We start from the raw sequence: 27,906 nt of genomic DNA, 5'->3' as shown, positions 1-27,906 counted from the left end.
TTTTTTTATTAAGAGCTCAGTAAACAATATTGTAGTAAACACACCACAGACCAGTTGACAATTCAATGCTTTTCAGCATGATTGTGGATGCAGCTCAGGTGTGTCCACCTCCCCTGCAGCGCCACAGACCACGTGCTGCCGCACATATATTATATGAGAATCTAATGAAATTCAAGAACAGATGAGAGACAAAATTATTGACATCTATGAGTCTGGGAAGGGTTATAAAGCTATTTGTATGGTTTTAGGTCTTCGGTGAACCATGACGAGAGCTGTTATCCACAAATGGAGAAAATCTGGAACACTGGTAAATCTTCCCACAAGTGGCCGGCCTACAAAAATTACTCCAAGAGCTCATCAATGACTCATGTAGGGGGTCACAAAAGAACCCAGAACAATATCTGAAGAACTGCAAACCTCAGTTAACTCAGTTGAGGTCAGTGATCATGATTCAACAATTAGTAATAGACTGGGAAAAAATGACATCCATGGCAGATTTCCAAGGAAAACACCACTGCTGACCAAAAATAACAATGCACAAGAGTTTGGAGAAAATATTCTGTTGACCAATGAGGCAAAAGTTCAACTTTTTGGAAGGTTTGAGTGCCATCACTGATGTAAAACTAATATAGCATTTTATAAAAAGATGATCATACCAGTAGCAAAGCATGGTGATGGGAGTGTGATGGTCTGGGCCTGGATTACTTGCTATTGATAGAACCATGAAATCTGCTCTCTACCAGAAATTCATGGTTCAAGTATTTTAACACACTGGATACAATTTTAATGTAAGAATCGTGCTTAAAGTCAAGATGGAGCAGCTTTACTTGTGGTTGGGATTCTTGCAGAATTTTCAAGACAGTGTTTGAAGAGAGCCCATCCTGAGTCGAGGTTATGTGTTTAGAGCTGAACTGCTGCAGGTTCTTGCCATTCACCAACCTGTAGAATATATTGGCTTGCTTGCTTTTTATGGACAAATGCAGAATCATCTGATTATATACTAAATACACAGCTGACAACACAAACCGCTTGTTAATTCTCTTGAATTCTTAGATTGCAGCTTGTTTTTCTTCTTTGATGCTCTCTGCACCCAATGTTTCATTGCTGATTGGTTAAAAATAGAAGATCCATTCAGTCATCTGTTTGTGAAAGGACCTGCCCTTTGTCAAATAGTTTCCAAAGACAATTTCTGACACGGTTCTTGTAACAAGCAATCAAATATGACAGATTAATCGTTGCATGAACATCAGCCAAATGTAATGGCAATGATTTATGGGGAGTACAAAGCACAAATGTTAAGGTGCTGATACTTAAACCCATACTGTGAGGACATAGTATAAAACTCCAAATGAGCTCTGGTTACTTCTCTTGTGCTGTTGTATCCTAAATTGATGCAATCCAGGTGTTGAGTGGCAAACTGTTTGCAAAACTTTGTGAAACCCCACGCTCTGCTTGCAAGATGTATGTAACATCTTCCAAGGACTAATAACAAAACAGTGCTTCACCACTGAAGCAGATGTTGGAAGTGGACCAAAGTTATTTTGGAACAAGCCTGTAAAGATTTAAGGTAAATCTAGAAGGTTCTTTCTTCCTTGAGTAGCACAACAGAAAAAAGAAAGAGACAGACAGGCTGGCACACTGGTGTTTGCATTGGTGGGCGAGTGCATGACTTCACAAGCTCTCTCTTACTCAGAGTACTCTCTATCAGGCCAGTTAGCAGCACATCTTGGGGGTAAGTCCACTGCTTCAAGACGGAATCAGTGCAGGGTTGGAGCCCTCCCACACATGTCTGTGTGTGTGTGTGCATACTGCTAAACCAGACAAAGCCTTGTAGCTCCTTCGAGAATCAGTTTTACATTGCTTGCAGTCTCTCTCTCTGTGTCTCTCTCTTCACACTTTCAGTACAGTCTAGCTGAGTGGGTGAAAAGCAAGGAGTTCATGAGAGAGAAAAGGAGAGAGAGAGAGAGAGAGAGAGGGAAGGTGAGAGAGAGAGAGAGAGAGAGAGAGAGAGAGAGAGAGAGAGAGAGAGAGCAAGCGCAGCCACTCATTCGTCCCTCACTCCAGGCTCTAAGTTTACAGGCAGCCAGGCAGATTTTCTTGGCTTGGATGCAGCGCTCATGACAGGATTAGGAGCCTGGGATACAGGATCAACCGGAGATCTGCAGGTTCTAGTGGATGAGCCCAGGTCAGATTCTCACCCTGCACAGGTAGGAAAAAAAATAGTGCATCAGACCTTTATATATAAAAGTTTGCAACCTTGGGATTGTTCAAAGTGTATTTCTTTAACAAAATCTGATTCTCCAAGTGTTAACAAAAGGCCACAGTGAACCAGTTAAATCATAAAGTAAAGGGTGCAAAGTTGCAGAGTTGACTTTTAATTTTAACAGACATATATTACTTCCCCTTTGTTTTAACCCCTTTGTTCTTTAGAAATTACAGGGAGTTTAAAGGCGTGCACTAACAATGAATGAAAAAACTCTGTCAGTTTTCATTACTTACTAAAGGATTGATAGTAAGAGAGTCAAAGACAAGTTTTGGCAGATGCAGAAGCAAAATTGAAATTCTGGATTGAGTGTCAGACACTAACTCAATAACAACTCATCACAAATGTGAAGCTTTGAAAGGGCAGAAATGAGCAACACACAAGTGTGTAGAACATGCAAAATGCAATTAAAACTCATAAACAGGGAGGAGATTAGAAAATCTTTTAAAAAATAATTTCAGCAAAGCTCTCTCTTGTTTCTTGCTCTGTATTTGTTGATTTGTTGAATTGCTGAAGTAAGCATTCTTTCCACTATGAAATTTTTAGCTGGAAGTGCTGAAGAGGTGCCAAGTTTATTTTAAAATGTGCGTGTGGGCGGATGGGGATCATTGTCGCCAGAGATTAATTTTGAAATCTCTGCAAAAGCAGCAAAAGAGAAAAAAAAAAAAAAAAAACAGGAATGAAACATCCAAGTTCTTGTTTCAGATGCTTCCTTCTTATGTTATGTAACTGGCTGGTGGTCCCGCTCACACTGCTGCGACAGATTGAGCCGAGCACCACTTCTGCCAGGGAGAGAGGTGAATTTCTTTTCTTGGACCCTCTTTGCACTGTAAGGAAGAAATTATAGATAGCCACGCCCTTAGAACCCTGTTGTGTGCTACTTCATGTTCATTGAATGCAGCCGGTTCTCTATCTCGTTGAAAATGAAGAAGGACTGCAAGAGAGTTCAAGGAAATGGCAAAAAACATTGACATTTTCAAAAAGCTTGATGTTAGAATATTCTAAAGGATCCACACACTGCTGCACAGATTGTGCTGTTTTCTCGCAGGTTGCTTATATTTGATTATATTTGCGCATGTCCTTGCAGCAATATGCACACACAGATTTACGTGCCCTCTTTTAACTGAAATTCCAAACGTATGCTTGGGAAGTGGGAGCAGTGTGTGGTTTCACCCTGAAATTCTTCAGGGAGAAAAGGAGAGAAGAGAAACTTGGTAAAGTTGCAGGTTTACTCTGATTACAAAGTGCATTGGTGCCTTTTAGTAAAACTTCCTTCTTCTCAGTCTTGTTGCAGTTACATTTAAATAGAGCACGCTGGGGTAAGAACATGAGTGGGAGAACTCTGTTTGTCTTTACCGCTCAGATGTGTCTGGCACCAAACCAAAGCTGGGTGGTGGGGGAAGGCATTGTGCATGCGTTTGAACTCTGTTAAACATCTTGTGTCAGCTTTTGAACTCCCTTTTAAAAAAAAGTAGACACTGAAGGTTGAGGACATACTATGTTATCAAACACCGCAAAATATTGCATAATAATAAGATAAAGCACCTCCCCTGCTCTTTGTTTTTTAGGATGGGTGGTGGTAGGGTAATGACTCCATAATCTTTACTTAAAGCTGGCCATTTTTCCCGTACAGGAGTTGCACAGATGCAGCTGGACTCTGGCCACTCTCAAAGGTGACCAACTGCTGATTTTGGACATGCTTTTGCACGTGTTTGGATTTCAAAGTGTTCTAGAAAGCTGTTTCTCGTGGGTCTTGCAGGGGGAAGACACAAAGACAGGCAAAATGGCTCGTTTCTGTCAGAAAAGTCCTTCTGCTGTTTGCTTTTGTGAGCGGGGGCACCTCTGACCCTCTCCGAAACACTCAAGCGTTCACTTTCTGTCTCCAAACATTTCTTTCACAGCACTCTCAGTTTTCCTCCACTGCAGAAATGAACTTGTATGGTTTCAATTAGGCTCTCAGGGACGTGTGAGGGTTCTCTCTTGAATGCTTTCTACATGCGCAGCATGTCTGTCTCTGTTACTGTCTCATCCTCTCCTTTAGCATTAAGGGATTATTATTATTAGACTTCCCTCCCACTTCTGTTTTCTATACATTCCCACTGTCTGCACTTTTATTCTTTCCCTGTCTTCATCTCTCTCTGTTTGGAGTAGCTTGTCGGTAGGTCTGTTAAACAGTTGCACTTGGGCATGCAGGAGAGTTAACCCAAAGGAAACAAAGCAAGGTCAAAGCAAGGGAGGCTTTCCAGTGTATTAAAGAAGAAAAGTCACCTATCACATATAAGCTCACTCCTTGTCTATGCTCTCCGATTTTCTGTCTTTTTTTCTTCTCTTATTAACTGCCTGACTTACCAATTGATGGCTTCCGTGTGCATGCGACTTGGATGGAATTTTTACATTTTGTATTAGTAGCTAAGCAGGAAAACCTCATTCTTGTTTTTACAGCCTCCCCTTCTTGTTCTCACTTCTCTCTCTAACACAGTGGCCCTTGTGTTTCTGAACTGTTTCCCCTGGCGGTCTGAACTCTTTCCATACCAAGTGGCCTGTCCACTGTTACCACCAAGATCCTCTGTGGTCGACCAGTGCAGGTAGCCACTGTGCAGTCTCAAGGCTTTGCTGGCGATATACTGTTACACTAATCACTACAATTTTCAGGGTTTATTTTTTATTTTATTTATTTTTTTGCTTTTTAGGTACGCCCTGCTTCATCATCAGTCTGGAAGTCATTGCCGTGGTTTTGACTTGTCTTTTCATCATTTGTAAACCAGCAACAGCGCTCTATCCTGATTATGTAATATCCCTGCAGTCATCGAGAGGTCACCGGTGGTCTGTACTTTGACCCACAGATATAATCTGACTAGATCTATTACACGGGCACCCTTTGCTGTTGCAGTTTTCCCCCAGCTAGCCAGGGTTTTAACCAAAAGGCTTTCTTCTTTGTTCTTGGCTTAACAAAAACAGTGACACTTAAAACCAAACAAAAAATATCTCCTCTTTGCCAGCAGGAATTTCCCTTTTGCTGATGTCACTTTTTTTGGTAACTTAAATTTTGCCTTTGGGACTTGCACTTTCTTCCTGCGGTTTCTATTTAGTCTGAAACATCTTTTGCATCTGGTTTTCGAATAAACAAGCAGCCACCATCTGTATTTGTCCAAACTGCAGTCAGTGCCTCTTCCTGATGTAGGTGGTATGCGATGGTTTTAGAGGCCAACCTGTCTGCTCTGGTCTACTGAGCCCAAATGGCCCATTTGAGCCCACACAGACAATTCAAGAAACATACACAGACACTCAAAGACAGAGCATGCTCAGGCATATGTCTGCGGGTGTCTGTTGTATGCATACTTTGCTATCTGCTTTATTATCCAGTACTGACAGCCCTAAATTATGTGTATATTTTGTGCAGTGTGGGTACTACTGTACATATAGTCAATGAATCACTTGTATCTTTTCGTTTTTTGCACAATATCCATTTTTATTGCAATGCTGTAAACTTTTATTACGTTACTATTACACTACTAGAGATTCCTTGAGAGTAATCATACAAATATTCGCATATGAACACAAATCCCTAATACCTTATTTTGTCTGGATACAGAAGATGTTGCATTTAAAGATAAACTCACAAGACACTCAATTTGCTAGTATCCTTTAGTCGTTGGACGCACTTCAACTCTTCATGGCATTAATTCAACAAGGTGCTGAAAACATTCTGCAGAGATTTTGGTCCATGTTGACATGTTAGTAACACACAGTTTTTGCAGATTTGTCAGCTGAATACCTGTTATTCAAATCTTCCACCGCATCCCAATGGTACTCTATTGGATTGAGACCTGATAACTGTGTCAGACCATCTGAGTACAGTGAAACCAATGTCATGGTCAACAAACCAGTTCGAGATTAAATGAACACATAGTACATTTTTTGAGTTACTGTTAACTTCCTATAAGAGTGATAGTTCTCCTCTGAAATCAACAAGGCACTTTTTCTGCCACTTATTGCATATTTTCCCTGTTTTTCGGGCCATTTTCTGTAAACTCTAGAGAAGATTGTGTGGGAATATTCATAAATCAGCACTTTCTGACATGCTCAGACCAGCCTGTCTGGCGCTAACAAGCATGCCACGTTCAAAGCCACTTAAATCTCCTTTTTTCCCCATTCTCATCCATGGTTTGAATGTCGGCAGGCCAGCTAGACCATGTCTAAATGCCTAAATGCATTCAATTCCTCCTGTGTGATTGGCTGGTTAGTAATTTGTGTTAAAAAGCCACACAACATGTGTACCTGACAAAGTGATTGGTCAGTGTAGCATAATTGGTAAAAACCATCCTGGAGAGCACTTCACAGAAAAATGTAAGAGAGATTACTGTAGAAATGGATGACATTTTCGGCCTTAATCCCTGTCCAAAAAATCAAGCTACTTTTAATTGGTGCTTAGTTGGGGTCAGTATACACTCAGCTTGGGTCTGGAGATCTTTCACTTATTGCTTTATTATAACACGTTACTTTGGTAGGTGCTTGAAGGCATTTGATGCTGTGTTCTCAACAGACCAGAGCTGTCTCTGGGCAGGGTCCAGTTTGCACTTCACTGTCACTTTGTTGTTGTTATGTGAAATATTTTATGATTCATATGTGCAAATGTCCACACCCTCTGACAACATCTCATGCGTGAACTAAAATTGGGCAATTGTTGCAATGCAAATTAAAATCCAATTTGATTTTGATCATATGCTTTTTGTATATAATCAGAGAATGCTTAAAAACTGAGACTACAACAAAAGTAATCTCACTGTTTGATTAGTAACTCTAATTCCAATACTGAAGGTAGGAATGGTTGTGCGTTCACGGCATTACAGATGTATGAATGTAATATGAATGTTATAATCTGTTAATTTTTTATGTGTTACACCGAGCGCTGCTCATAAAATGACATAAGGTAAAAAATAATAGGACTTTGGATAAGGCACATTAAAGCTGGTTCAGCAGGGAGACAATATATTCAGTTAGATCAACACTCCCTGCAAACTGTCCCCAAAACATATTCCTCAGACTTGGGTATTTATTCAGCGGTTTGTTTTCATTTGTGTCGACAACTTAAAGCTCTTTTGCTCATCTAAAGACTGCATGCATCAATTGTCTTATTAAAAAGTTATTGGTTTCTTTGAAAAATAAATTCCTCACAACTGAGCCAGAAATGCAAAAAAGTAATTAGCAACAAGAAAAAAGAAAAAAAAAAACCTCAAAGAACATGCTGTATCTTTATCGTTGTAAAGTAACCCGGAGACAATTAAATGTCACTCTTGCTAGCAGGCAGGACTTTTGCTGAACTTGTGGATACAACTGTGTTCCAGACTGGGCACAGACATGACACTATCCACACAAAAATTATGAACAAAAAAATGAACTATGATTAAGGTCTCTGAGGCAAAAGAGAGGACTCGAATTCTTTGCAGAGGTTTATTTTCACGTAGTCAAAACGCAGGGACACGTTGCTACCACATTTTACGTCTAGACCAAACTCTATTCTTGTTCAGGACAGATGTTATAGTGGCAGGAAAACAGTCTGTGTGATATTTAGAGACGCCCCTGAGGATAAATGGGCCTTCTGTAGATGTTCTAAGATGGAGGGAGAGTTTTTTTTTTTCTTTTTCTTTGACCACTTTGGGTTGGCATACACTGACCAGTGGTAGCTGGAGTGGGAAATAATACCAGAGTGGAAGGACTAAACTAGTCTGCTGTGGCCATGGGGCTAACCAAAGGGACGGGTTTAGCCTGAGTGGGTTTATTATGGTCACAGCTGGAATGTGTGCTGGATAATGTAGAGTGACTATGCCAATAGTTGTCTAGAAGCTTGATAACCAGATAAACTAGATAAAAAGAGAGATAGACCAGCACCACAGTTACATATATAAATGGGTAGGTATACATCACAAGTGGGTTTGACCCCCTTTTCTTCATGGCATAGATTCAAAAGCTTCTGGAAATATTCTTTATAGATTTTGGTCCATATTGACATGATAGCATCTGCAATTCCTGCAGATTTGTTAACTTCACATCTGTTATGCAAATCTTCCATTCCACCACAGCCCAAAGGTGCTCTATTGTGACATGGCTTGTTATCCTGGTCAAAGTATCCATCACAAGATCAGTACACTGTGGACATAAAGGGCTAGACATGTTCAGCAACAATACTTAGGCTGTGGTGTTTGAATCATTCTCAGTATTTTATGGGGCTCAAATATTTTCACCAAGAAAATATCTTCCACACCATTACCCCACCAGCAGCCTGAACTATTGATTCACGGCAAGGTGGATCCATGCTTTCATGTTTTTTATGCCAAATTTTAACTCAGCCAACAATGTCACAGCAGAAATTGATACTCATGAGACAAGCCAACATTTTTCCAATCATCTGTTGTCTAATTTTGAGCGAGTGAGTGTGAACTGTAGCCTCAGTTTTCTGTTCTTAGTGGACATGAACGGCACCCAGTGTGATCTTCTGCTGCTGTAGGATGTTTGCTTCTGGGTTCAGTGATGCCCTTCTGCATAGCTTGGTTGTAAGCAGAGGTCATTTATATAATATAATACAATTATTATTATTATGCCAGTTTAAATGGCTTAAACTGAAAGCACTTACGTTGGCAAATACTTAAATAGTGATACACAGGGGATGTGTCTGGATCTCCTCAACAAGTCTCTCTGTGCTTTCAACCTGAGTCTAATCTAGTCTGGACTTTATACGTGGCACAAGTCTCTCATTGTGTTAAAACATGCCACTCATCAGCTTCATAAACATTTACCACAGGATCTATAACATGTTCTCTTGCTTGCACACTGGCACATAAATACATAGAAAGAAGAAAGACAGGCACAGTTAGGCAGATAATGTTAGGTAGTGACTTAGAAGACCAATTCATTAAGTTCTTCTTGGGTTTGGAGAGACAGCTCGCTGGAAGGGAATTGCTCCATATAATGGCTTCAGTGAAAGAAACTGAAGGTTTATTTTTGCTTCATTTGATTAGAGATCATTTGTAGATGGACAGAAGATTTCTCAGTGAAGTGCAAAGTATTTCCCCAGATACATTCTCAGCTGTTTTTGCTTGTAGCTAGCTACATGCCCTGTCTGTTCTTCACAATGGAACGACACCATCTGCATTGACAGGCTTGTTCCACTGTATGAGTCTGAAAGACGGTAAGAGAGCTGCGGTTTGGTACAGTTGGCCTTAGTCAGCACACATGTGTGTCTGTATGTGTGCGCGGGGTGCACGTTGGCAGACCTGTCGGCCTCCCCCTCTTTTTTTCTTTTTGGCTCTGATAACACAAGGGATTCATGACTCATATATTTTGGCATGAAATGTGCACACCCATACACATGCGCATATTAACATAGCCAGCAGGCTGTGAGAACAACCAACTGTAGAGTAAAAAAAAGACAATTACCATCATTATTAGGCAATAAATAATAATATTTACAGTCTTGACATATTCATATTTGCACCTGATGACAATGTTGGAGTTTGACAGTGCAAATGGCAAGAACAGCAGACCAAGAAACAGACATACAGGCTCTATGTGGTTTTAAAAGAAATGGTTTATTTGGGAAATTTGGTAGGCTGCTGTAAATATGAAACTACAATCAGCCTTGTTTGCTTTGCAAAATGACTGGAAACCAGTAGAAACAGCTTGCCTGCATGTGCCCTGATATTTAAAAAAACAAAACTGCTTACATTACCTTTTAAGTTCACTAATTAACACGCCACATTTTGGTGGTTTGACCTATATAGTAAATGGTGTGTGAACAAACCGCAAACTTGTGGCTTTACATGGCTTTTTATGTGCAGTACTACATCCAGGCCAGGTTTCTGTGGTTCTGGATGATCTTCACTAGTTGTCTGGGAACCTGACAGATAATGAAACATATATTGTATTGTCAAACTGTCCAACTAACACGTACATGTGGCAGATATTTATACACATAACACACTTGTTACTGTATCGAGCACTCTTGGTGTTTTTAGATAAAGGAAAATAGCTCTAAACACATGAAACTACATGATTTCAAATGCAATACACACACACCCCGACCCTCTACTTTATAACACAAACAATTCCTATATTATAAGGAGAAAAACTGTGTTTAGAAGATCTTGAACATTCAGCTTTGTTTGGCTGGAGGCAGAAAATAAAGAAAACTGAAAGAAAAAATAAAAGAAAACTGTTATGAACACACATCAACCTCGAGAAATGTCTTTTCGTTTTTTCTCAAAAACCCCTTTTCCACCCCCACACCCCATTTCTGCCCACTCCACAATCACTCAGCTTTCCCACTAATTCTTTCAACATGTTCAGCATTACTGCTTTAGTTGTTGCCAGATATTGACAGATTGCCAGATGTTGACAGATATGCTGTAATAAAGCAGATACTCTTTATCTGTGTCAACTTCTCCTTTATGTTGCACATAAATGCACACAATAATGTGATGTCAAACACTGACATTTTCATGTTTTCTATTCTATAAAAGCATTCAATGCAAAGTGCTCATGAAGATTAAAAAAAAAAGTGTGATACTCAGCAAATGGGTTCAGGTAATCCTCAAATTCCTGGTATAAAGAGTACTGAGGAAAACCTGCATATGGACCAGGAGAACATCCAAACTCCACACAGTAAGGCCCAAGATGCAGGTTCTTATTAAGGACTCTCTTGCAAATCTTTTAGGATTTTGTGAGAAGTTTCCACTGAAGACCTTTGAAAATTCATTTTCTTCTCTCCCTCTCTTCCTCTGTTTGCGCCACCAGCAGTGACTGACCTGTATCCCTTCCTCATCCAACTTCCGAAATTGACCTGATTGCCAGGCTCCATCCTCTCCTCTCCTGTCATGCATCTCCTTGTTTCCCTCCTGCTCTTGCTACTCCTTGGATCAGCGGAACCCCGGAGAGGCCCTCGGTCAAAGGCTGTGGAGAGGGGCGCACGGGGCCATGTACGGGGTAGAGGCAGGCCCGGCATCATGAGGCGTCAAACTGAGGTGTGCTTGGAATACATGGAGTCAGGAGAAAAATACCTTGACTGCCAGGATAGGCAGCTGACCACTGTGATGCAGGACTGGCCCAAAGATATCCACCACCTACTGCTGGCGAGAAATAGGATTCAGGTATTTACAGGCAGATTTCTGTTCACCTGGTGCAAAAATAACAACTGATGTTAATTACAGCGGACTGGAGATCTTTTTTTTTTGCAAGAAATTGGGTTCTTTGCAGCAATTAAGCCTGAGTTAAGTATCCATAATCTATTACTCTCTATGCTTCAGATGGCTTGTTGATGCCATGAGCATCTGTGCACCAGTTATTTGGGAGCAAGATCAAAGACAGACTTTTCTTCCTTATGTGTGCAGCTTTTTGCATGTCTGAGCAAGTACAGGATGTTTATGTCGCAGGTGCTGAGAGAACTGAAACAAAATGTTAGCCTGCAGGATAATAAGTGGAAATGACTGAGCAATAGACACTGATGAAAGCAATGAAAACAGGTATAACTTATGCGGGAAGTCTTCGGCACTTTGTTTTGGATTTAAATAGGATATATTTTATCATTTAAAACATCTTTAACATGTATTTTTTACACTAAAAATATGTAATTTGAAAAGTTAGATACTTGGAATTACAGATAGAGAAAACTGATCCATGCTGTGTCTTTCACCACTTGCAGCACTTTGGGTTTACTGTTGCTGTTCAGAAATGGTAATCTTAACATAGTGCACCACTGTATTTTCCAAATGTCTGACATCTGGCTCCAGCAATATGGGAATTTTAAACTTCAGGCTCTGAAACAGTTGCCTATACATCAGTGGGTAATGCCACAGTAGTTATGGCCATTTTTTATATAGAATCTGTGGTATAACATGGGGTCAAATGGCCGTAGGAGGCTAAATTCCTACAAGCTGCAAACTGCAGACGATTGAAGTTTTTTAGTACAGTAAAGATAAGAATAATGCACAAGTAAGCTGATGGTAAATGCTACCATATTGTCCAGAAATGCAAATAAAACAACTCAAGTACATCTCTCCTTTCAGGTTTTGAGGGACAACATGTTTGCTCAGTTCACCCAGCTGAAGAGCTTGGATCTCCAGCAGAACCGCATCTCCAGGGTGGAGGATGATGCGTTCAGTGGCCTCTCCCAGCTCAAAACCCTGCTCCTCCAGCACAACCAAATGACAACAGCCTCCGAGGAGGTCCTGCTCCCCCTACCCCGCCTTACTTATCTCCGTCTCTATGACAACCCGTGGAGCTGCCTGTGTCCCTTGGAAAGCTTGATCAGAAAACTGCAGCTGCCAGGCAACCGCAACTTGGGCAATTACGCCATATGTGCAGAGCCTCTTTCACTGAAGGGTCAGAAACTAAAAAAGTTGACTGTAGACCTGCTGTGTGAGGAAGACAAGGGGCCAGAACCTGGAGTTGTAGAACGGCCAAAGCCTCCGCCAAAAATAAGGAAGCCAGATGCCACCTCCATGTGCCGCACGTACATGTTTCCCAAACCGCTGCTGGACTGCAGCAACAAAGGTGAGAGATTGTCAAGTTCTGTCTCTCTATATCTTTATCTATACATTGTGACCTATTCTTTAAATCTGTGTCTTCTTGCCTTGAAATCTGAGGCAAGAAGACACAACTTGGATGCCATTATAATATAAGTTGACGTATGCAGGTCTTGGTTGGGGCAGCAGAGGTTACCTATTAGCAGCATTGCTATGAGGATGCTGGTTTGTCCAGATGTTTTAGAAGGACTGGTGTGAAGGTTTGTGCAGAAAAACTTGGACTAAAAGCACCTTATTAAAAAACTCATTTACAGAGTTTGTTATGTTCAAATGTTTTTTTATTAACTGTGAAATGGGGGAGGGGGGGGGGGGATATTTTTTTTGGACGGTGAGCATTATGTACTGGATGGGGAAGTTGTGGTTAGTAAGACCACACAAAAATCATCTTACATCCAAGCTTTATTCTTGGAAATGTGGTGAAAATAAGAAAATATTACCATGTACTAAACTGAGCTGGTGAAACATAGTAATCTTTATACTACATGTTTGTTTGCCTGTTAGAAAAGTTGCATTTCAAATTAACTACAAAGTACTTTATAAGACTAATTAGATGCTGAGTAGCCCAACTTTACATTTACGCCATAAACGCAACACAAAGAAGAAGCCATGTGGGGAGTAGGATGTGATTATTTTCTTATCACTGACAAAGTATCTCGAGGACTTCACTGAAAGAAAAGCCAGGGTGCAGTACATAGAAAATTATGGCATTTAACAGTTGTTTTCACTAACCTGTCAATCCGATTTAATTAATTTTCTCTAATTGAAGGAATGTTGTTCTGGAATGTGACTTTGACCTCGTGTATCATCCTAGCTTTAGTATATTGATATAACTTTTAGTCAAAGTTAAAAAGACATTATAGAAAAACACAGATGTTTATTATTAGTGCAATAACAGAAAAATGATCAGCTTTAATTAAACTAAATGTAGGAATGAAATAAACTCTGACAAAGAACAATTTCATTGTTTCTGAATCAGACAGTATTTGTCCAATTTCAGGTGCTTTGCTAAACTTGGCCGCTTCTTTGTTGCAAACAGATAAACTGCTGTGAGAGGAGTACTTCATATGAAAAGGCACATTTATTAGCTTTGCTCAGCGCTCTTCGGGACACAGTCCTGCTTATTTGTTCATTGAAATTAGGCGCAAGAGTTTTTTTTGTTGAATTATGTTTGGATTATAATCAGGCGGCAAGCAGAGACGTGTTTGTTTTATTAGCAATTTCTACACTGGCTGTCTGAGCCTGGCTGGGCGCTCTCTTCTCCTTTTTCAAACTCTTGCTCAGTAGTGGAAAAGTTAGGATTAAAAAGTAAGGTTTCATATATATCATACATGTACAGGTTTTTGTGTGAAGGCAGATGTCTTTATCTGATCAGCCAGTATTTTAGGCTTGTTCTTGTTATTACCCATCATGTAATGTGACATTTGATGAGTTAAACTTTTGCAGTACTATGAAAAAGTATTTGCCCCTTCCTGACTTCTTCTTCGTTTCTTTTCTTTTTTCTTTTTGTGTGAATTTTATAGGATTTTTCACATCATCAAATAAATATTAATATTAGACAGACCACCTGAATAAAAGAAAAAAAAAATTGCAATGAAGCCAATGAGTCTTTGACATCGCTGTAGAGGAATTTTGGCCCACTCGTTTTTGCAGAATTGTTTTAATTCAGCCACATTGGAGGGTTTTTGAGGCTTTGCAGCGTTTAACATGTGGGTCATGCTAAAGGTTTCTTTGTTTTTCTGAGCCACCTTTTCTGACCCCAAAACAAAATGAACATTTTGGATTGGCCGAGTCAAAGTGCAAACTTAAAGGCATTTGAGATGCTGTTGCATGACCTTCAACAGAATTCCTCCACAGCGATGTGAAAGACTCACTGCCAGTCATTGCAAACACTTGATTGACAAGGACTTGTGCTTACCAGTTTTTAGGTTTAGGGGCAATTACTTTATCACAGCACTACACGTGCGCTCTAAACTTTGCAAATATAGTCCAAGTTCTCACCCAGGTTTTCACATCTGGTTCTATCTTTGCATTAAGCTGTCACTATGAGACTGTTGTCATAGTGACCCCAGTGTTGCCTTCAAAAAGACAGATGGCAATTTCTGAATTTGTGCAGATCCCTTGTGGTTACTTTCATGTGGCCTCTCCAGTTCCTCTTCTATCTTCTTTTTGTTGTCCTCTCACCATCCATTTAATTTAACACACTGTTTAACACACACTGAAACTCTGACACTTTCTGCGTCCATTATTCTGACCAAGTCCCACATGAGGATTTGAATACATCTATCAATGGCGAGCTTGTATCCTCCTGAGAAAGCAGTCTTTCATAGAGAATCGACAAGCCAAAACCACACAATGCAGCTTCTGTGTTGTAAGGACTTGAAGAAGCTTTTGCATATTTTCCTAATTATTTTTTTTCTACAGTAAGACATTTGAATATGTTCTTTATCTGAAGCATCATAAGGTTTCTCTGTTTTGCTCACAGGGTGAACATCCCATCCATCTCTCCACAACTTTCCTTTTTTATGCCCAGTAATGGTTCTCCCCATCCTGCCTCTTTCTAAACCACACCGCACCATAAAAGCTGTATGTGTTGTGTGAATATTCCTTAATATGGTGCAGCTGTTGTGCATGACAGTTAATTCCTGGTTTTGTGCTTTTGATTTGAAAGGATGCCCACGCTGCATATTTACTTCTCATTTTGTTCTTTTCCAGCACTTGTGTTTTCATTTAATAGTTGTATTAGCCGTGTGAAATCTAATCTAAGCATTACACTTACATGATTTCCCCCTAATCGTTTGTCTATTTGACAATCTAAGTGCTTAGAGTTTTCTTTGCTGTAATTCAGCCCAAATGAACTACTGTTGTAGTGTCTTGATGCATGAAACTAGCACTACTGAGGTCAGTTTCTTGACTATTAATATGGAAATTGTCATGACCAACAACAACCACTGATCAGAGACCACTGATCAATGGCCATTCACACAGGGTTGTGGAATTGCTGCAATCATAACATTGTAAGATGCTGTGATTCCTTCAGTTCAGAGATGGTCTTTCCCTTTTTCAGTAAACGGCCTCCTTGATTTCTTCAACTAACCTGTAGGTGTGAATAGAGTGCGGAGTCTTGGTCTGATGAGTTAGCTCTTTTGTGTTTTGCCATGCACTTCACCAGAGGTTGTGGGGTTTTCCCCGTTACTCTGTGGGGGACCAGATCCTTGGGGTGGACCAATTTTTGGCACAGAGTATTTTGGTGTTTGAAAGCCACAGGGACACAGTGTCTCTGTGGCTTAAATACTAACAAATCTTAAATACTGATCTGTATGCATTGGTTACACATCAACTTTTGAATCTTACAGTCTAAGAAGGCTAACTTGATATTTTTGGTTAACTTGATGTGTTGGTCCACTGAGTTAATGTGACCAGTGAACCGTGGTATATCGTCAGATTTGATTTTCACCCAGGTGTCATCCACATACCTGAACCAATGATTTGGTGGTGTTCCAGGGTAGGACAGCAGAGCCCTCTTTTCCACTTCTTCCATGAACAAGTTGGCCACAGTGGGTGAAACTGGGAAACTGTTGTTTGCCCATGTTTTGGGCTGACCAGTTTTTGTAAAAAATGTGGAAAGAAGACAGTTCCAAAAGCAAACACACTTGGTCAGTGCTGAGAGTGCTCCTGTTGTTGAAGTTGAGGTCATTCTGTAATTTCTTACGAGCTGCGTCCACTGCTTCAGTAATGAAAGATGTAATAACATCCCTTTGTCAACAAAATCTAATGTCTTTTGGATGTGGTGTTTAGAGCTGCCTACCAACGTGTTGAGAATTGAAGCCAGAAACTTTGAGATGTTATAGGTGAAGATGATGGGGAAGGCATACTGTAATAAAAGGATAGAGTACAAATAGCACAATGTATCTCCAACTGCCACATCTGTAAGAAAAATAAACATACAACACCTGGAACACAAACTTTTGAAAATGCACAGGTGCATAAATCAACAATATACCTGTGTGTGTGTGAGTGTGTGTGAGTGAGTGTGAGAGAGAGAAAGAGAGAGAGAGTGTGAGTGTGTATGTGTGTAGGTGTGTGTGTGTGCGTGTGTAGGTGTGTGTGTGTGTGAGTGTGAGTGTGAGAGAGAAAGAGAGAGAGTGTGAGTGTGTATGTGTGTAGGTGTGTGTGTGTGTGTGTGTGTGTGAGTGTGAGTGTGAGAGAGAAAGAGAGAGAGAGTGTCGAGTGTGAGTGTGTGTGTATGTGTATGGGTCTTTGTCACGAATGTACTTGAAAATGATGGTTAGAAGCCACAAAAACGAAGCCCGGGAGCCAGAAGCAGACAGAGATGGATCGGGGAAAACCGGGCCACCCGCAGCCCCCAAGAGTACTGAAGACCTAAGGCCAAACATCTTCACCCAGCAGGAGAAGGAGGGATAAGTAGACACCCCCCTCAGATTATACAGAGCACTGTGATTATATTGGTTTTAGGGCCATGATGTGATGTTAATGCCCATTTATCTACAGTGTCTTAGTAAAGTCCTTGGCCACTGTTATAAGAACAGTTTGAGTTCTTTATAGTTTGCTTCCAAGGACCCACACTATCTTTTAGTTGTTAAAGTACTCTTGAGCAATAGCTCTTCTGTGTTTTTCACAGGCTTTTAAGGTTTTCCTTTGGACATTGGCTGCTTTTTCGCTCATTTTTAGTCCAGTCTTGGTACATGACCATTTTCAGAATGTCTGTCAGGCTGAGTAGCCTGACAGACATTCTGAAAACTCATAAAAAAAGCACCCAACTTGATGGATGAACCAGTGTTGTGTCTACGCATAACAGAAACCTTAACTACACTAGAGTATATAAAATATTCTAGGAAGCCCCATCACTTCTGATATTGTAAGATGTTATACATAAGCCAGACGTGTTAAATGAGAGCAAAAATCTTCCATCTTTTAACAGTCCCCCCGCCCAACATTATAAATCTCATGATGATGCTCAGAAACCCAGTTTTATGTTCCTAGACATTGTTTTCAAAGCTGCTGTTACAGCCGGTAAATCATAGATTTCAGTGGTAACAAGTGCTGTGTAAAAACTTGGGACATTTGACATCTGAGTAGGCAGCACAAAAATGAGTCATTTGTATATGGTGACTTGGCTGCACATACACCCACACTCATAGCACTGTTATAGCTCTCTATGGATCTCGTGGATCACAGACAGCGGGCAGATCGTTAGCAGAAAAAAAAAAAGACCATATTTTAGGTTGAGGAGAAGTTGCTGTGGTTTCAAGGGTCCTGACTGCAATGTTAACTGTTTACCTTTTGGGAAACTTTTTTACTTTTTCACACTGGGGTGAAACGGTCACAGAAGCAATCAATGTAGCATGGGAGGAGCACTGAGTTGGTCACCGTCATAAATATAAAGTAAACAGAGTTACTAATAGGTTTTCCACTTAATAATAATCTCAACTCTGTTGCTAAGGGTTCTGAATAGACTAAGATTCATTGCACTGCATATCTGTGTTTCTTTCTCTGCCATGAAAGCATTTACATTTACAATTTAACAAGTAAGGTGCATTTGACCTCACATGACATGTGGAACCGAGAAAGGCCCATCCTAATATATAAACTACTTTATTGCATCCTAGTGCTACTATGCAACACATAATACTGCCTAACATAAACATGTGAAGTAACCTTTTCCCCTGTCAAAAGTGGGGTGTGCTTCCAAAAAAGCCATAAATGGCTGCTTACTATTCACTATGCACAGTGGACCCCCTGTAATCACATCAGCACTGTAAAAAATTAATGGCTTCACTTTCTGCTGTCTAAACAGTATAAAAAGGTTTTGCAACACGTGCTCTGAGTGAGTTCAGTGTTTTTGCACAAATTGAATATTTGCTTTGCAGGAATGACTGAAGCGCTTCATGATATTTTATGGAATCTGAAGCCAAGAAAGAAAAGACTCTGGCTACGGTCCGGTACTTCACTCCACATATCTATTTAAATCATCCTTAGTGCTAGCACATAAATAGTAGAGTGGGTTACACAGATAAATTTCCAGATTGATGCTCTGCACTCCTACTAAATAATGTAAATAGCTTCGTTCTTTGTATTGAGACTGTGTAAATACTGCATTTACTCCCTGTGTTCCTGTGTTTAACTAGTATTAGTTGTACTAATACAGGAACCTCTATGCACTGCATTGGTGAGTGGCCACGTATATTAGTGCTAAAAAGTTATTTAAAGTTGGCCTGTTGAAGTGAACCAGGTGATTCAACTTAGACTACAAATAATAGATTATGACATCTGTGAGAATTTAAAAAATATATATATATTTATAATGGATTTTTTAAATAGATTGGGTTTCCAAAAAGGAAACGTTTTCTCATGCAGCTATAAAGCATGAAGTCCTTTTAAAAAAAAGAAAAGTCCAAGAGGTACAGCTGTTCACCGAACTAATGACTTCAGCAGATTCAGTGAGAGCCCAGTGCAGTGATAAATGACTTTCACACTTCCTGACCCAGGTCCTTCCTCCGTATCTTCCTTCATTCATCTGTCTCATCAGTAGATACATGTTAACAGATGTTAAAGCAGGAAAGTGCTTAACACTTTATCTGCCATATCTGTGCCATGAAAAAAGTGACTCCTGATAAAAGCTTCCTGAAACTTCCTGAAAACACAATTATCTCCAAAAAAGAAGAACAAGCAAATCGGTCTCTGCTCACCCAACACCGTAGCTCAGCTTTTTGTTGAACTTTTACTACCCAGAGGGAAACATGGACTTCTGGTCACAGACACTACTGTCACAGCTGAATACACAGTGTAGGCGTAGGTCTTTATTTATGGTAAAACACCGAAGACCACAGATGTATCTGTCTTTGCAATGGAGGATTTGCGTTTGGCTCGGAAAACTGAAGTCCGATTTCTCACAAGGGAATCAGGAAGTTTAAGTCTAATGTTGGAATGACCGCATTTCCCTTTCCTAAAAAGCTGCTTTGACAACATTTCAGACACATTTACACCTATTGGCAGGCTGGGATTCCCTTTAGGTTTTCCAGAAGAAGATTTCTCGCCACATTGGACTGATAACATGTGCTGGAATGCTCTCTGAAGACAATTTTTGCTTCCCTGCATCACATCACAAAACAATAATCATTACACTTCCTGAGTCTGTTGGCTACATCTGTGTGTGTGCTGCATGTGTGTGTGTTTTCTTGGAGTCTGTGATGATTAATGGCACCATGCCTGCATAATAAAACCAGCTATAACATCTGTGGCAGTAAAGAGTACAACATCTGCGCTATAAATGTGTCTATAAGCATACTTCTGATGCAGCCTGTGTAAATAAATACATTCAGGAAACATCTTTGTATGCTTTGCCACACACATTTCATTCATGATTTTACTTACAAATCTACAAAAAGTTGGCATTCAATACCAAAGCAAAGCATTGTTTAATTATGTCTTAGGCCGCGCTTGCTGCCTATGCACACTTATGTTTCCTCCAGTCTATTTTGCTTCACAAACAATCAGCTATGATCCTTTTGATGATACAGGTTGCATGGGCCACCTAGTCTGTTTTAAACAGCGCTACAATGTGATTGGCACGGCAGATGGGACTTCCAATTTAAAAGATATTCATGATGTTGCCCACCATGACAGGTTCAACAAATCTAATGACTCAAAAAACCACAAAGCCACAAAGTCTAATCTGTGAAGGCTTTGATCCAAAACCTCCAAAAGGTAAACTGTGATCAGAGAAACCTGAATCTATTCATTGTTAGTGCCGAACATACAGGTTTCAGCCTTTTATTTTCAGTGGTTTTGTAGTGACAGCGTCAAATCTTTATTTCACCTCCCCCATCACGGCAGGAGGAACATTTATAAAATCTACCTCCGGTGTGGGACTTTAATTCAAAACTCCAGAGAGGCTCTGTTATAGAGATTGCGATACGTAGGACGCTTTGACTGTTTAGTGCATTACTGACTTCAAAGACAAGTATGAGTGTGTGTGAGTGATGCTTCCAGTGTAAGCAGAAAAGAGATCCCTCTGGCAAATAAGTGAAATGTTGTCATACATGATGTCCCCTTTGACTACATCTTGAAAATGTAAAAAGTTGCACACAACCTGCAAACCATCTTGAAGCCATAAAGATGCAGACACATTTCTGTCTGAGTTGAAGAGCCGGAAATGTTCACACCCTCTGTTCACATATCTTTTTTTTGTGTGCACTGATGATAGTAAAAACTTTTGTCTTTCAGGTATCATGAAAGTTGAAGGCCTAATGTTTCTGAACTTTTTCTGTCTGCAGATTTGATTAGCATCCCACCTGACCTGCCATCTGACATAGTGAGGATGGATCTGTCCAACAATAAAATAAAACATCTCAAGCCAAAACATTTTGTGCTGTCCAAAGACCTCAAACTTCTCAACCTCAGCAGTAACAACCTGCACCATATAGACACAGGTAACAGAAGCACCGCTCACATATTCTCTCTCTCCCACACACACATGTGAATCTGAGCATTCGTATCTGGATATCCAAGTATTTTGTGTTGTCACAGCACAGAAAACAGACCCAACTGCACAACTCAGAGATAAGATAAATTACATTTTTAAGGGTGGTTCAATTCAATTGTATCTATATAGCAGCCAATCACAACAATCTCTTTAAGGTGTTTTCTGCCAGGGGTTAATAATAAAAAATAATTAAATACAGAGTGGTGTATAAACAAAGAGATTTAAAAGTGGTGAGTGAAGAAGAAATGCTGAGTACATCATGGGAAGCCTCAGCCGCTTAGGCCTATTGCAGCTTTTCACAGGAGCTTTTGCAGGATTCGGGGTCACCTGATGCCCTAACTACACTACCTGGCTTGGATTTAACTAAGCAAATAGGTACAAGCCTCATATTGGACAATTACTGCATGGGGGATTATCTTTCAGCTGGCAACAACTTATTTAACCCCAACTGGTGCAATGAGTTCTTTCTCATTTCATAAACAACCGCGTCGAAAGACACATCTCATGATCGTGAAAAAGATGTTAGTGTGTTTGAGAAGGGTTAAATCATTGGCACCCATCAAGCTGAGAAAACATCTAAGGAGATTGCAGAAACTACTAAAACTGGGTTAAGAACTGTCTAGTGCATTATTAAAAAGTGGAAGGATACCCATCATCAGAAAAAAAAAAGTAGAACTCAGAGCTATGTTTAATAGTAAACATGCACAAAGCGAAGGGAACTCAAGGGATTGGGACTGAACAGCTGTGTAGCCATAAGAAAACCACTAATCAGTTTGGCAAACCAGGAAAAAGGGCTTCAATTTACTAGGGAGCATAACGATTGGACTCTGGAGCAATGGAAGAAGGTCATGTGGTCTGATGAGTCTAGATTTACCCTGTTCCAGAGTGATGGGCGCATCAGGATTCGAAGCAAGGCAGATGAAGTGATGTACCCATCGTGCCTAGTGCCTACTGTACAAGCCTGTGGGGAACGTGCTATGATCTGGGGTTGGTCAGGTCTAGGTTCAGCAACAGTATGTGGTCCCAGAAGGAGGTCTGACTATAGTGAATGACAAGGTTATTCCATCAATGGGTTTTTTCTTCCCTGATGGCATGGACATGTTCCAAGATGACAATGCCAGGAGACATCATTTTCACACATGGATTAGCCACCACAGAGTCCAGACCTTAACCCCATTGAGAGTCTTTGGGATGTGCTGGAGAAGGCTTTGCGCAGCGGTCAGTCTCTACCATCAGTGCAAGTTCTAGGTGAAAAATTAATGCACTGGATGGAAATAAATCTTGTGTCATTGCAGAAGCTTACCGAAACAATGCCACAGCGAATGCGTGCCGTAATCAAAGCTAAAGGCGGTCCAATGAAATATTAGAGTGCGTGACCTTTTTTATGGTGGCCAGGCAGTGTATATGCTTTATCAAGAATGAAAGTTTTTAGCTTAATCTTAAAAGTAACCAAGAAAGTTGCCAGTGATACAGTGATAACAGGATGTATCGACATTTCAACACATCCCCATTTTGCTGTACTAATGACTAAGAGTAAGACCCTGTGACGCAATTTGTTACAAATCATAGTCGATTGACAAACAGATGATCTGAAAGACGGGGATAATTGTGAAACAGTTAACCAAAACAGAGGGTAATCCTAGATTTAAAAACATTTTTACCATACCCATGATATCATATATATGCTTCTAGCTCTTGAGAAAGAGTTTTTTTAATCAGCAATATAAATCAAAGGTTTGAACTTTTACTTCTGCTATTTGCCAGGCAGACGTACTTGTGATAGGCTGCATTCACTATCGATAACTTGATAGCATTCTTAGCAATATTTTGAGTTCTGCATCAAAAGATTTTTTTAAATAACTCAAACAATATTTGTAGGCTTTTCCTAAAATAAGATTCAAAAAGCTTTTCCCTCTAACTTGCATTTACTATGCATCATTAATGACTAAGACCATGCAATTTCATATTTTAGTTACAATAAGCCAAGAAAAACAATAATTATACTTGACTACATTTTTGTAATGATAACAAGCAGAAATTCTGGCTACTCCTTGAGGGCAGGGGCAGGACAACCATCCTCTTTGCCTACAGAATCTCCCACAGTTCTCTATTCAGGAATGTCTTATAATGTCCCACTAGAGGATTAAACTCCTTGAACACATTGTGATATTTCACTTTTTTCCCTCAAGAAATACTGCACAATTATTATTTTTTTTATTTAAAATTTATTGAGATGAACCTGAGAAAGAAGCACATGTGCCACTCACAGGGAAAACAGATATCTGTGATTTATTAGAAAGATGTTGTTTATCACCTCATCTCTAAGCCTCACTGGCTTGTGCTCAGGGTTCATTTTGAGGACATCCAAGTCAATCAAAATGTGACATATTTAAAATTGTGAACAGGTTCATGGTACACACTGGGGAAAATGTGGCTAGAAATTGCAGTGCAAGCAAAATGATTGAATATGCAATGAACTTGCAATCTCATTACCTTTGAAATGGCTGTTTTGAAGACAGGGACCAGGTCTGTGACCACTCGCAGTTAGCTGTTATCTTCAAAGCAAGTCAAGCAAGTCAAGGCAGCAATAAAATGGCAATAAGACAGAAAAAGTCTGCTGCCAGTTTCTGATTAAATTTAATCAAGTTGCCATTTACATATAATAGTTGCTGCAGGACAGCAATTTAACTGCAAAATGACATAGCTGCTTGTCAACCTTGACCTATAATGGCTATCAATACATTGATGGTTGTTGCGCGCTCAACCACTGGGCAACCAACCACTACAACTACTCGCAACTGGCCTCAAGAGGCAAAAAATTGCAATGTAGTTTACTTAACTGCATTGTGACTGATTTATTAGAGAGTTCCCAAATCCTTTCCTTCCTTCAGAGGCACATAAATGCTTCTTTCCTTGTTTATTTCAGCAGTTCCCAAAATAATGTAAAATTACCCTATAGTTCATGAGAAAAAAAACCAATTTTTATGGAAATATGTAACATTGGACATTGACATGGACTAGATGAGAAAGTATTCGGAATACAAATTCGACCTCAGAAATAGAGGAGTACCATTAAAAAGTGAGAATTCATTAATCTCACCGAGCTAATTATGTGCGAGTCCATCCCTTTTCTGGCAAAGAGGGAAATTCAAAAAGCTTCATTATCCTGCAACAGCACATGCAAACAATCTACTGTAGCTCACCCCACTGTGTCTAACATTCTCTGGAAACTCAAACAGAAATTCAGTATAATTGTGAGAGCTTGTGATTGCCAGTGGCATGTGGTTTAAATCCCCAAACCCTCTTTTTAATCATGTCCACATTCAGAGTATATTCAAAAGAAAAAGTTGTTTATTTATGCTTTTCATGGGAAAGGTGGCCAGAGAGAAAAGAAACATGAATGAAAATGCAACATAAAAAAATCTGGCACATTGCATCAGTGTTCTCTTATTTGTGTTACTTTTTTCATGGAAGTCTTTGGCAGATTGTTTTGGTTTTCTAGGCCAGGCAAAACCCCAGAATAGACAAAGCAGTAATTTGATGGTCACAGGATAATGCAGTGCACTTAAAGCCTAATTTTCCTAATTTTCCTCAGACTAATAACTTTATATCTTAGAAAATGTAAAAGGAAAGGGTCCCACCCAAGGTTAAATAAATAAATAAATAAATAAATAAATAAATAAATAAATAAAAGTTCATAATAGTCTTTAACTAAGTCAGTTTATCCAGCTGGCATTATTTCTGTGTTATTGCAAGTGAAGTTTCAGTGACCGGATCGCGACTCTAAGTTTAGATGCTTAGATTAGGATCTCTTGAAGAGCATGGAAGAAAAGGTAAGTGTCCCTAATAAACAGTTTAGCCTTTAGGAAATGTGCTTCAGACTTTCTGGCAAAGTTGGATGAAAGGATTCATGTATTTCAGTTCCTGGGAAAGTAGCATGAATGTGGTCATTGTGGCTCCAACAAGCACATGAATAGTATCCAATTTGGGAGAGCCTCAAGCCTCATGAGTCCAGAGATAAGACATGGGAGGAGGAGGTGAAACGAGCATCCCTGCCTCCTTTATTACACTTCCTTCCTCTGCTATAGTTTCCTCTGTCTGTGTTGTTCTTGGAGATGAATGTTCATAAAGCTAATGTAGACACTGAAAGAACCTCAACACCCAACCAAACCAAAAAAAAACTTTTTCAGTCTTCCTTTTCAAGTTCCCAATGTCATGAATTTCCTCCTTCTTAGTTCTCTACCTCCATACGTTCCTCCCCCCCTTTCCGCTCTGTAAAGATCAAAGCCTGGCCAAAGGCTGGGGAGCGTGAAATGGTCTTTGCTGTCCCATTACTCCCACTGAGAATGCATCCATGGGCATGCACGTGCACACATTAGAAAATCAGACAGCTAACAGTGACTGGAAACATTTGAGAATATCAGCAGTCACCTTTTAAATCAAAATGTTTGATTTTGCGTGTCATGAAGCCCAGCTGAAACCCAGTGTCTATACAGGGAAACTGGCCTCGGCAGCTTGCACATCTGGAAAAGCACCGTCAATACTGAAAGGTTTTAGAGCAACGTATGCTCCTATTCAGATGGCATCTTTTTCAGGTCTTGCATATTTTAAGTAAGACAAGGCTAAACTTCATACGTCATGAATGGAATCAGCCTTTCACCAATTGAAAAAATTTGGCACAGCATGAAACCAAAAATGTGACCTAGAAGACCCAGGTATGTTGATAAGCTAGAAAAAAAGCTAGAAAAAAAGTTTGCGTTGTTTTGCAACTTTTATGGTACTGGGTTATAAAAAGACTTGATTACTTGATTATTCTTAAAGATAATCAATCAGTCAACAATGAACTAAAACGGTCCAAAAGCCAAAAAATATGTCAAAGACTGTGAGAAACTATGGTAGAGTTTAAACTGTGGCAATTTCTTTGTGTGTATTTTTCTTCCTTTTTAGTCATTTTATTCTCTGTTGAGTCTTAAATTGCTCTTTAAACCTCATGAATGCCAACAGAATGCTAACTAATTTAGTTTGCACTTTTCCCTGCTCCCAGCTGCATTTGCAGGCCTGCTGTACCTCCGTGAGCTTGACCTCTCCAACAACAGTCTCCAATACTTCCAGTACAGTGTACTAGAGGACCTCTACTTCCTACGGAAGCTCTCACTGGACAACAACCCGTGGTTCTGCGACTACAACATCCACTACCTAAATTACTGGCTCAAGCACCATCCTGGCGTCCATCACACTGGCTTGATCTGCTCAGGGCCGCCTGAGTTCAAGGGCTGGCGTGTCGCGGATTACGTCAAGACCTACAACGGGGAATGTCCTGTAGATAAACAAACAGAAGGGACAGATACAGGACAGGGGGCACAAGAACAGTCAGAAAATGACGCACAGAAGCCAGGGATGGACAATAGTGATGGACAGGGTGCAAATCTTCCACAACACCTGAAAAAGGCGGCACCAAACAAATTTAAAATCATCAGGCTGAGCTAAAATGCAGACGGCTCAGAGGACTGGTAGAAACGTATACAATAAGATTGAAATGGATGTCTGAGAACAAGCTGAACGATGGCTTAATAAAAGGAGGAACTCTGTTTTGTGGTAAAATCCATTACGTAGGCTATTAGGGATAAAGCTTCCCTGTTCTGTATGGGTTGCAGAAATACCTAACTCTATCACTTTTCTCTCTTACAGTAATTTTAATTTTGACTTCAGGATATACTTTTTTTTTCTTCTAAAAAGTAGTTTTTGGTCTTTTGGTATTAACGTATGCTTTTGTCTACTTGTTTTCAGGAAATAAAATTTGTTGTTTTTTGTATTGTTTTTTTCTGAAAATGTGTTTTACTATGTGATCGAAAATTTCCAGATACATTGCAGGTAATGTGTCAAGGATCACAAATGATTATTGCTAAAGTGTTCCATATTCCATATCATTAGCTGCTTATGGTGGGGGGGGGGGGGGGGGGGGGGGTGCTGGAGCCCATTTCAGGCACAGGCACAGAGAAGGGTATCTAAACACCACATAGAAACTCCCAACACGATAAGAAGGTTCTTGCTGTTTACTGATCGCCACCGGAGACTCCCAAGCAATGAAAAATTATCCATACAATGTAATACTGATCAATTTAAAAGGTACCCAAGAAGCTTAAATTTATAATGTTTTTTTTTTCTTAAATACATAACATAATGAGTCCCAAGACGAACCTAATACAATTTAATGTTCTTTTTTTTTTTTTTCAAGGACAAGGCACATTAATCACCATTAGTATAAATGTGCTATTTTTTGCCAAATGGCTCATTTTGAGTTGCTGTTCCTGGGCCAGATGTTAAATTATCCATTAAAGGGCTGTAAAACATAAAAGAACACAATTAAAGGCCATTAGAAAATAGAGGAAGGAAAAAATAAAACAGGGTCAAAACTTGAGAGAATGGAGCAGGTAGCATGGAAACAATGCTGTGCAATAGTCTAGGAAAATGGGAAATGTGTGTTTGCTGAAGTCTAGCAAGCTTTAAAGTCAGTATTTGGTGTGATCACTGTTATTCTTCAACACACCCTGAACTCTTATAGG

General features: G+C 39.9%; 1 protein-coding gene across 2 annotated transcripts; it reads left to right on the top strand.

Annotated features, from left to right (window-relative positions):
- The first annotated feature begins 1,790 nt into the window (after positions 1–1,790).
- On the top strand, positions 1,791–27,289 carry lrrc17 (leucine rich repeat containing 17). 2 transcript variants are annotated; one of them, XM_080886669.1, is made up of 5 exons: positions 1,791–2,207; positions 11,057–11,406; positions 12,322–12,808; positions 21,135–21,290; positions 26,388–27,289. In XM_080886669.1, the coding sequence occupies exons 2-5, from the start codon at positions 11,134–11,136 to the stop codon at positions 26,828–26,830; spliced, it is 1,359 nt and encodes a 452-aa protein (XP_080742795.1). In that variant the 5' UTR covers positions 1,791–2,207; positions 11,057–11,133; the 3' UTR covers positions 26,831–27,289. The 2 variants fall into 2 exon arrangements, with proteins under 2 accessions (XP_080742795.1, XP_080742796.1); XM_080886670.1 differs by having other exon boundaries at positions 11,054–11,406.
- The last annotated feature ends 617 nt before the right edge of the window (positions 27,290–27,906 follow it).

This window comes from Rhamphochromis sp. 'chilingali' (genome assembly GCF_963969265.1).
Source record: "Rhamphochromis sp. 'chilingali' genome assembly, chromosome: 7".
In the NCBI taxonomy this organism is placed as follows: Eukaryota; Metazoa; Chordata; class Actinopteri; order Cichliformes; family Cichlidae; genus Rhamphochromis; species Rhamphochromis sp. 'chilingali'.
Note: the sequence above shows the minus strand (reverse complement) of the source record. Positions and strands in the feature narration are given on the sequence as shown.

What these genes read in the sequence shown, in the direction of transcription:
- lrrc17 (XM_080886669.1), top strand. Translation starts at nt 11,134, where the DNA reads ATGCATCTCCTTGTTTCCCTCCTGCTCTTGCTACTCCTTGGATCAGCG. An exon ending in TGGCGAGAAATAGGATTCAG is followed by an intron (nt 11,407 to 12,321) that starts GTATTTACAGGC and finishes CTCTCCTTTCAG; the next exon opens with GTTTTGAGGGACAACATGTT. An exon ending in GCTGGACTGCAGCAACAAAG is followed by an intron (nt 12,809 to 21,134) that starts GTGAGAGATTGT and finishes TTCTGTCTGCAG; the next exon opens with ATTTGATTAGCATCCCACCT.